We start from the raw sequence: 11,403 nt of genomic DNA on the forward strand, positions 1-11,403 counted from the left end.
ATTTGTCACGTCCCGTCCCAACCGGGATTAATCCCAAGTGGGATGCATTCTTAAAAACCCTAGTCATGTCCCTATTCAAAAGAGTGGGATGGGACGTGGGATGAGCCTCATCCCGTCTCGTGCCCACCCCTACCCCAAACCCAACACACTCCATCCAAACCCGCCGTAAAGATTGGCCGAGAGCCTCCGCCGACCAAAAGCTTTGTTTCTCGAGTTCCGATTGGCGAACTCACATGTCCACCATAGTAGGGAACCTACCCTAGGTCACGGCATCGAAACCTAGAGAATCTGGTCTTGACCGCACCAAATTAGCTCCGAGCACTTCCACCAATCAAGAGAAAACAAAGCATCGCAGCAGTCCTCGATCACCAACACCAGTCACTGTTTCTCGCCGACCCCCTAATTGCTTCTCCTCCACGAGCAAGGCGAGCACTGCTGTCCCGCCAAGCATCTAGATCTAGTTCGTAGAAAATCCGATCAAAAGTTCTCCACTATCCTATCTTCAGAGCCGCGAACAAATCCCTGTCAAACTGGGGCCGAGAAACTCCTGCACACGCCTACCCTTGGAGGGAACGAAGGGAATAGAGCTGAAGCAGGCAAAAGACCAGAGGTCGCCGCCGCCCTACACACAAAACCCTAGGTTTCAGATTTTCTCAGCTCCGGAAAAGCCAGAGAGAATTTTTTCCAAACCTCTGATTTCTTAGTTGTATTCAAGACTCAAGAGTATCTAAAAGCACACTAGTAACAACAAACTTCAATCACTAGTTATGGGGGAGAACAAGAACAAACTTCACTGCCTTGTCATGGGGCATCTAAACCTAAATTATTAGATATTATTTTGGGAGATGAAAACCCTAAGCCGGTAAAGGGCCCGTGGTATATATCCTTAGAAGTAGCAACAACAAGACCGCATAACGCTAATTGAACACGATAACCTGAAACACAGCAACGTTTCATAATTATCACATTCATGATAAAATGTTTCTCTTGGTAACTCTAGAATGCCCTAATGCACTAGCTATTTTGTTCCTCTTGGTAAAAGTCTTGTGATAATTTCAGTTTATTATAATGATCTGATAGAAAACTTCATAGTTTCCAAGTAAGATTGTATTGTGTTACCATTTATCAAGTTTGGAAATTCATTGCATTGGTTTCGTAGCTAAATTGCTCTTTTTTGCAAGGTTCTTTATATTATCATTATCATTGTTGGTTGTGGAGCCAGTAGACATTTTAGTTGTATGTTGGTAGTACAAGTTTGTAGGTTCCTCGCATTTTATACTACAATTGTTTATTTTTTTTACTCTAAGAACTTAAGAAATATGCTTAATATAAGATTTTTGCTCTCTTGTTTTATTTTTTAGTTTTTATTTTAAGAGTTCAAACCATATGAATTCATTTTCTTCAAAATGGTATGTGTTGTTTGTTGACAAATCTTTTTTACACATAATACATATATATGCCAAGGCCGCCAATAATAGAGGACCCGCCCTGCATCACAGCCAATCCACGCACCATCAAATCATCAATGTTAATTTTCAGCCTCGCTCACTCCAGCTGGTAGGCTCTCCCAACTCCCAAGTCGTCTTAACCCTCGATCTTCCCATGGCTAACAACCTTTATAAGATCCATTGAAGAATAAAACTAAAACGTCACTTCTCCTTAAAGATCGAGTAAGTATGTTTATATTTGATTTCTAACGCGTAAAACAATCAAACTTAATTTGCAGAGTTTCTTTAGTTCAACCGCTCTAGAGAGGATGAATTTGCCAAGAATTAATTATAACGAGGATTTTATATCTTTTTAAGGTCAAAACTCAGTTAAAATGATTCTCTAAAAAGCAAGAAGTCCTTGAATTGCATCATTGATTAGGAACACGGATTGTATGCACCACGGAGTACATGCACCATCAAATCTCAATCGTACATTTGTACACCATCAAATCTCAACCGTACGTTTTTACACGTCAACAAACGCCTCGTTAAAGTTTGTGAGTTACGCAAGTAAAGAAGAAACAGTCGCGATAGTCATTTTCTTCAGTTCTTTGCTCCTTTGCCGGCTTTGTGGCAGCTACCATGAGTACCATCGATCGATCTCCATCAGTGACATTCATATGATCTTGGTGTGTCCATCGATGAACTGTCAGAGAGGGCTGGGGTGGGGGGCGAGGCCGAATGTTAGATAGTTTTGGTGGGCTTTCGTACTCCAGCGACTGCGATTCACGTGGCAACATCAACTTCTCTCTATAGACAACATCAGTTGCTTCGTATTCTTATCTTTGAATTGAAATTCAAATTTGGTTCTTGGATTAAATTGTTTCAAATTTGGTTCGAATCTGAATATGGTGTGTTTGATGTTGAGAAACCTCATGTCGATTTTATTTTGTGCTGGGTTTGTGAATTTGGTTATGGGTTTTCATCTATCATGCATTAGCTGTGATTTTCTGGAAAATTTGAAGAATTGAGAAGGGGATTGATGAAGAACACAGAGGGAGGACTGCAGGAGAGGAAGAGACGTCGTGTGGTTGCTCAATTAATTGTTTTTCAAACGGCGCGTGCAAACACGCACCGTTAATATGTGAAAGTGTTGGTACTCTAGCAGTGTGTGGAATAGGCTCCCATTGATTAGTGAATTCTTAATTATCGATGAGAATCATTCTTTTATTCCAAACACTCATCTTTTGCAGACCGTAGTTTATTGAATAGCTGTTTCGTGACTTTCGTCAAGACAAATTAGACCATATCAAAGTTCTATATCATGTCCATGGAAGATGGAAATGTTGTGCTAAATAGATAATGTTAAGAAGATGCTTCTTAATGTTTATGCTGCTGATTCTCTGATCGCCTTGGACTAATTCCTATTATTCTCTCTATCCAAATTATTTTCACCAGAAAAAAGCGGCCGTAATCATTTATTTATATACTCATTGTCAATTGTGGATTATACTATAGAGAACATTAATATTAAGAAGTATACATATAGAATAGTTAATGGTGTATGGAATAGTTAATTAATGCCACTCCGTGCTATAGCCACCACTTAGAGACCTAGTACTGGTTCAATATTGAAATCATGATCATGTTTAGTAATTCCTAATTAATAGATAAATATAGAGCTAGAATATATATATATATATATATATATATATATATAGTCCCCCGTTTACATTGCATTCGATCATTCTCTAGTTTATCACCAAATCTATGAGAGGAAGTAACTTATTGAGTCGAGGAACAATTCAGGGTTAAATGTAAGCGGGAATAAGCCCCTTAGAACAGCTGTTCTTTAAAAATTTGATTGATTTTGACGCGAGTCATAATTAAATCATGCCATGTCGATAGATATTAAGACTTGCTTAACTAAACTTAAGAAAAGGCCTGCCACTTTCTCTACTAGCTAGCTAGCGTTTCTTAGGGTTAAGGGTTTGTCCAAAAAGAACCTCTGTACGTCGTTTCCACAAAAGTGCCGGCCTCGTAATTATACATTGTAGAAGAGTACGTGTGTTTAATCTAGAAGGGTGGTAATCAAATTAATTTGTCCTTTATCTAAATTAATAGTAAGAAATTGATTATCATATTGAACTAGTCTAATGAATCTATCTATAAACAAATCGATCAACAATGATTACGCAACCAAAAAAACGACATCCAATGTTAGTATATATGTTATAGTCAGTCTGTTATATATACAAGACAAAAGCCAATCTAGCGTAATAATCTAACTACAAATCCACCCATATAATAGACTTACAACTGTATTAAAATTAGGTCAATGAAACCAATATTACTTAATATGTAGATTAATTTGATGGGTGCAGTGTTTTCTTTGTAAAAGCGGCTCTGGCTTCATGACTTTGACAGTCAAATTTCTACGAAATAATTAAAATTAGCCTAAAGAGAATAGTTTTCTATTAGGAATAATCGGAGAAATGTTAAAAATGTGACTATTGAACATACAGTATACATAGTTATCCATCCACCTCCCCTAAAGACCCGCATGCATGTATGGTGAGAATGATCTTACAAGTTATAAGAAGGATATGTAATGCGAACATAGGAATGAGAAAGGATGTAATGTTTTGAAATCTCTAATTATGTGTGGAGAAATTTTAATTGGGTTATAGAATTTTTTTGTATGAATGTGTATAATGCCAAAGCTTTATATATAGTTTAAATCGAAATGGCAGTATTAATTTGCTTCACGGCTGGCTGCCTTACCTTAAAATTAAGGTGTCGTCATGCCTTGCAGGAACTTAATTATAGGAAGACATGAGTACACTACATATATAATGAATTTATTCAAGTCAATAACTTCGTAATTAGCTTCCAGCGGAGTACAGCAACTAGTTTTTCTCTCGGTGGTGATATTCAGCCAATATACTTAAGAGCATGAAGCCCTGCAACTTACAACCACTAGGCGCCTGGCCGCTACATCATTTGGTAAAATCTTTGCTTTGTAAAAGATAGCTCCACCACCACGCCCACGGCTCATCAACCTGCATCAAAGCGAGCCTGGCCTAGCTGCCTACATTTCTAGCCATCCAACTATTATTTTAGTTACTTATAGGTGTGTTACATGCAAATTACAATTCATCTTCATCCAATTATATTTCATGATAGGTCAATCAGTATTTTAGCTATCTGCTAATATCTAAAAGGGCCATGAAGATGGGTTATGAAAATGCATACTAATATTTGGAAATTGGAAACATAATATAAATACGAGAGTACGGTGCCTTGGTAATCAAGAAACTATATATATGCAGTGCTCTAAAAAGCGGACGCCTAGGCGTTAGGTGGTAGGTCACCGCCTCTTTTTTTGCCAATTCGGTCATCCCTAGCTGTTGACTTAAAAAAAAGGCAATAAAGAGAGAACAACAAAATGGGATTAAGTTTTCGCATAAGAGAGAAAACTTCATGATGAAGATTTTATTTCGGATGATGACATGGAAGATGAGGAATGAGAAATTGATATTGAGTTTGAGTTCAATACCAAAAGCGTTAGAGAGGGATTTGGAGAAAAAACTTGAGATTTAGTCTTGTATTTGTTTTACAATTTACCTTTTATTTTAATAGTTTTGTATGGAGTTTGGACTTAAATTATCTTGAGTTTAGACTATTTTAAAAAATTGATATTAAGCATCATTATATATTTTTAATCATATAAATACATGTATAAAATAAATAAATATTTAATGATTCAAATCCGTCTAATCGTCTAGGTGCTAGAATTTAGTTAACCGCTTGATATCGCCTAACACTTTTTTGAACCATATATATATAAAGCATTATAAAAAAACGAAACGAAAAATAAAGATTTCGTGCACTTTCCATGCATGCTTATATAGAGTGAAAGTGTTATTGATGATACATTTCTAAAGATGCGTAGAATAAAGATTTGACATTTTCACTTATAAGTTCATTCTCCCATAGTAAAATTTTGGATATTAGATAATTTTGAATTCATTACCATGAAAGTCATTTTCTTTCGTCACTTAGATAATGTTAATTATACAAATTGTTGAATCATTCAGTAACCGAATCTTAGGGTTTGATTTCATCCCTAGTCATTGTCGAATCAAAATCTCTTAATTACTTGTATAACTTCAAATATTGTTGAAAGTTATTCGCCCGAATCTTGAGAAGCATTATATATGTAACGAAAACATTCATAAAAAAAAAAGAGAGTATACTAATCATTTACAAATGCAGAAAACACTATTGATTTACAGACAGATCGACAATCCTGCAATAAAATAAGCCTTCTTCTTTTCCCAATGGGTAGGTGCCTTTCTTAGAACTTAAATAAAGCAAAACGTCTATTAGTTTTGTGGATTTTTAGTTGCCACATGACTGCGACTTGGTCGAAGCACATATATTGCAATGAGGAGGCAAAATGTAACATGCTCGAAAAGGTTGCAGTGTCTTTGGGGTTTTCTCAAAGGTGGGTTTGGTGCTATACCATTTATGCCAAACAAACCCTAGTCTTCTTTGCTTGGATGATTTGAGTTCGCGGACCTTTCGGCAATATAATGATCATGTTGATTCAATGTGATTAATTTCTCTTTTATGTATTGTATAGTAAATCCACGTTTACCATCCCCAAGATGCTAAAGATGTCGGATATCTATTATTATGAATTGTCCATTCTTCATGTACAGTAGTTCCAAGTGCTACGTACGTGTACCTACCATGTAATTGCAATCTAAATGGTTATATTAGGCGTTCATTATTGTATATACAAGAATGCTAATTTCTACTACTGGCTGTCTTGATATTAGTTACTAACATTGACAACTCGATAGGTGCTAGACGAGGGTAGAGATCGAGGAGAGCGATACTGTATCTAGTATTCTAGTTATACAACTTAACGAAAAAAATTGACAACTCGTGCGGTACTGAGGCTAGCTATGATCTGATCATCTGATATACGTACTGAGAGAATGACGTATTCATTCCAGTACGTTTCCAGTACGTGTCCGGTCCATCTCTATAATGAATTGCTTGATCTAGCTGTTGCTCTTTATTTGTTACAACACCAATAACTGTTTTATAAAACAAAAAGTTGAGGATGATCGAAATTCCACTCCTTGTACTTTTTGCACTTTGCACCGTCGTAAGCTTCATGAAAAATGACTCCTAGCTAGGGTACGGGGTACCCTCTAAGTATACACAGTCTAGTGTGCATACAAACTTAATTACGTACTTCGTTTTGAGAGGATATATACATACATGATTAAATAATTCAAAATTACGTATATATACGACATACATTTTCTTCTTTGTGGAGGTTTTCGTAATTAATTGACCAAAGAAGCTTACTAAACAAGTAATTACTTTTACAATAAAAAAGAACATTAGATACGACAATTATACTATACCTCGACCAAATTGGTTGAAATATTACTATCTAGGTTGTTTTACCATGACCCGGACAACTCGTTCTTGAGAAATAAGTGCATTTGGTTGTATGTATGTGTGTGTATGCATGTATGTATGTATGTATGTATGTATGTATATGCACTAACAACATTCCCTTTCGAGCCATTAGGCCAGAAATCAATCGACCAAACAAGCCTTTGGTGTGCAAGTGATTATTACACAAGCAAAGATCGATCTACTACATACTAGATAGATAGGGCAGGAACAAAGACTTTGTTACGTGATTTAGAAGGTTCTAATCATCTTTTTCTTTTTCTGATTTGATGTCATGGATATGATTTCATATTTCGGATGCCATTTACGTGATATTAGAAAGTGAAATTATAGAAGGTTCTTCTGGTGGTGGAAAACTGGAGATGAAATAAAAGCTGGATCCGAGCAACTCACAGGGACATAGTAGGTGGTAGTATTTACTACAAGGCAATGACTTTGAATGATCAAAACCCAGTTGACGACTGTAGGGTGCGCAAGGCATGTGATTCCACAATTCCATTGACAATATAGAACTACGAAATTAAAGGGTCTGCATGCAATTAAGTTTGAGTCTCCAGCCAGAGAGTCGACGGAGACATTTCTATTCGATCTGGTTATTTAGTCCAAGCGCGCAGCAAGGTGAATATTACGTGAGTTCAATTCGGTGGCCAAAGCAAGCACCACAGACGCAAGAAAACGTGATCAATCAAGGCTGGAAGCTTCATGTCTAAGCTCCCTAGCTTGTGCATGTCTAGACTCCACTCGATTTACTTTTAGGTCAAATGAAAGTTTCAGACATGGGTCTACAAATCTTAAACTTATAGTTAACGTGAACCCTTGAGGAAAAGGGAAAATGTAGTTGATAATGAAGAAGCTGAAGAAAAACATATTGAATATTTCTGTGTGTAGTCTTAAGCTCTTATAGTAGAAGAGAGTTTAGGTATAATGATTCAGATGACGCTAGTTGGACTAAACCCTTTTACTCTCCCCTCAAATGGAATTTAAATGATTAGTGGCATCTCTTCTTTGATGTCCTTTTGCTTTTGTTAAAAAGAAATGTGACAGTACCGATATTTTGATAACAAAATTTGATGTTCTTTTATTTAATAGTTTTTTCCTTAGTTGTGCTCAATTTATATTTAATGGTAGACTGTAATGAGACAATTAATTAGCGTGATCTTAGCTGTGTTATTAGTCAACATCGATGAAATTAAATCGAATGATAATTACTGAGCACTACTTAGTAAGAATAATTTACTAACATAGTTCAACAAAACTAAGTAATGTAAACGGGAATTTGATGATGCTCATGTACATACGCGTTTAGATGAAATGTATTTTTCATAGGTATATTAATATATATACATTTACGTGTATATGTATTATACATAAATCCTTATATGTACGGGATGCAACTACATATACAATCTTAGTCATAAAAATATTTAGATCCTACTATATGGGAAGAACACTTTTTAAGATTAATTACATTTTATTCCCCATTGAGAATGATGAAAACCAATTTCAATTTAAATACTTGAAATGCTTCCAAAAAAGCCCATATGTTTGGCTTTTTCCAGTTTACACCCACTGTTTAATTTGCTCCATCCAATAAATAATTTGATAAAACATAGAATTTCCTAGGCATTGTTATTCTTCGACCACGCGCCTAAATTAGTGGTTGATCAACAAGTCCTCCAATGTGGTATCGCGTAATCACATAGTAAAGTAAATAAACCTCGAGTACAAGATAAGAAAACAAGACAAAAAGATATGTACAAGTCAAAGATTGATGAGCTCTTGTTCACCCAATGATTATGATTAAGAACAAGGTTTACCTAATCTCAAACCCAGCGGTTTTAACATTTTTGTTCAAAAACAAAACACCAATGCAATAAAAATTCTCAAACAATCACACGTACAAAGGCCGACCGCCGATTCTTGATGCATGTAAATTTTCCGTTATATTTTACAAATTTGTTTCTCAATAAGTAAAAAAAAAAAAATTTGGACGATTAATTTTCATGGTAGCCGCTGTTTATATCAAACCTTCTAAATTAGCGTGGGTAAATAACAAGATACACGAACATTGATCATCACTTAAACCTCAATGTCCCCAAGCACATGTTCTTCTTATTCTCCTTCCTCCTCCACTGTGTTCTAACTCTGATCTCTCTCTCTCTCTCTCTCTCTCTCTCTCTCTCTCTCAAATTTAATATAGGTACCAAATACCCCATTCCACACCTCATCCACACTCGCACACAAATTCCCAACCCAAATAAAAGCCCTCACCCACCCCTCTCTTTCTTTCCTCAAAAGAAAATCTAAAACCAAAACCAAGAGCAGGGAGAAGGAGAAGGAGAAGGAGAAGGAGAAGAAGACCTCTCTACCCTTAACCAAGAGCAAAGGCTGAAGAATAACTAGGAGCTGTTTCAATTTCTACAGAGGAATTGCCCAGAAATTGAGTACAGACTTCTGGGCATTTTGGTGTTCGGAAAAAAACTTCAAATGTGTCAATGAGGTGCAAGAAGCACGCCGCCGACCTCACTAGCACCGTCGGCGTCTGCGCCTCATGTCTCCGGGAACGCCTCACCACCATCATCGAGGCCCAGACCCGAGCCCAGGGCCAATTACAAATCCAGGCTCAGCTCTCCTGCCTCCACTCCCGCAACAGCGGCGTCGCTCCGGAAGAACAGCCCCACCACCCGAACCCGCCGCCGCCGCTCATATTCCCCCGGTCCGTCTCCCCTTACGTCTCCCGCCGTAAATCCGACGACTCCGCCTGGCCGCACCACCACAGCCGCTCCGATCACGACCACGACAACGACAACAGCCACAGCCACCAACGCCATCATATCCGATTCTACAGTACGCCCCAGGTGGGGCCTACCTACGACGGCGCTCCGGCCACTATCGGAGGCTCGTGCAAGAAGAGCCGGCCGAGGTTCTCGCTCCTGACGAGTCTGTTCCGGTCCAGATCCGACAAGTTCTGGACGGATCCTAGGGTTTCGTCGCGGGACTCGATTCCGACGTCGGCCTCCGCCGCTGCGTCGCCGTCGTGGCTCTCCTCGATCTTCGCCGGGAAAAGAGGGAAGAAATCGAAGCAATGCTTCGCCGACGAGACTCCGGTCCGCGTGAGATCTCGCCACAGAAGAGCGCGCGGAATGTCGCCGGATTTCACGCACGACGGTGGCGGCGACGACTGCGAACCGTCAGCGTCGGGAAGCGGAGACTCGTCGACGCCGGATTGGAAGAGGACGCCGGTGCAAGCCACGCCGTCGCGGCGGACGCGTTCGGGTCCGGTGAAGAACGTGTCGGGTCTGACGTTCTGTCTTAGCCCGCTGGTTCGGGCGCACTGGAACCAGAAAGGCATGCAGGGGTTCCCTCCGGAGCATGGGATCACCGGCGAGATTAGGGTGGCGACGAGGCCGCACTTGTCGTCCGCGGCGTCTTTTAGCATGAACCGGTCGAGGAAACTCGCCGATTTCGGTAGAGTCACATCCAACCGTTGATGATGCTGACTGCGTCGTTGACAACGCAGAGCTCCATTTACATTGGAAATGTACGGTTTTACCCCTTGCCCCCATCTTGGCCTGTTTTTTTTTCTCTTTAAACTTCGAAAAACATTGAAAAGAAAAAAGAAGAAGAAGAAGGGAATGTTCCCTGCACTGTATACTAATCGTTGCTTGTTACCACAGGACAGATATTTTTTGTTGTATAATCTTGGCGTCTTATAATTTTAATACAGTGAGTAAATTGTTTCCACTTTTTCTTCTCCTTTTTAAAATTCACGATTTCTTTCTGTAATCTTTACACTTACAACTTCATCGCTTTTATGTGCTCGTAATCGTTACATTTACAACTGTGTGTGTAGCTTTTATGTGCTAACAGATTTTGTTGGATTACAATGTACTTCTAATTTGCCTTCATTCACACAATTCCTAGCATGAATCTTGATAGGTATATTGAACTAGCTTTTCTCGATATCAAATTAGTCGATATCTGTATGGAGCTAGTTTAACTGTGTCCATCTCGAAATTGTTGACTTAGTGTATCGATTTTAATATTGTCGAATGAAACATCATCGTAATTGAAATTTCGAAATTCGATGGGGACTAGCCGACTAGGAACCTTGAGGGATCAAGGTGATGCCTCTCTCCGCACTAAAAATGTGGGAGCCGGTGTGGGTGGGGTTGGTGATGAGTTGCGCTGGTGGGTCCGCGACGGCACTTCCGATGGCAATCCTGGCCATTAAACCACCACTACTGGCGGGACCGAAGGTGGAGCGATGGAACCCGCTGAGTCATCCACGCGTCTGTGTTTAAGTGAAGCTTGTGCGGGTGTTGAAACTTAATGTGGGTCTGGTTGCATAGGATTCTGACCTCATTTTTTAAAGAAGCTGGTGTAAACTGTAAAGTGTGTGGGACCCGAGTTTGGAATGGAGGGGGAGCTTCTTGTTTCTTTTTCACCTGACCAAATCTTACTTTACTAA

At 38.9% G+C, this 11,403-nt stretch overlaps 1 protein-coding gene across 1 annotated transcript; it reads left to right on the top strand.

Annotated features, from left to right (window-relative positions):
• Window positions 1-9,197: 9,197 nt before the first annotated feature.
• Window positions 9,198-10,676, top strand: LOC126803272 (uncharacterized). Its single transcript, XM_050531063.1, has one exon. It carries the CDS (start codon window positions 9,428-9,430, stop codon window positions 10,421-10,423), a length of 996 nt encoding a protein of 331 aa, XP_050387020.1. The 5' UTR covers window positions 9,198-9,427; the 3' UTR covers window positions 10,424-10,676.
• The last annotated feature ends 727 nt before the right edge of the window (window positions 10,677-11,403 follow it).

This window comes from Argentina anserina, chromosome 7, assembly GCF_933775445.1.
Source record: "Argentina anserina chromosome 7, drPotAnse1.1, whole genome shotgun sequence".
NCBI classification, from domain to species: Eukaryota; Viridiplantae; Streptophyta; class Magnoliopsida; order Rosales; family Rosaceae; genus Argentina; species Argentina anserina.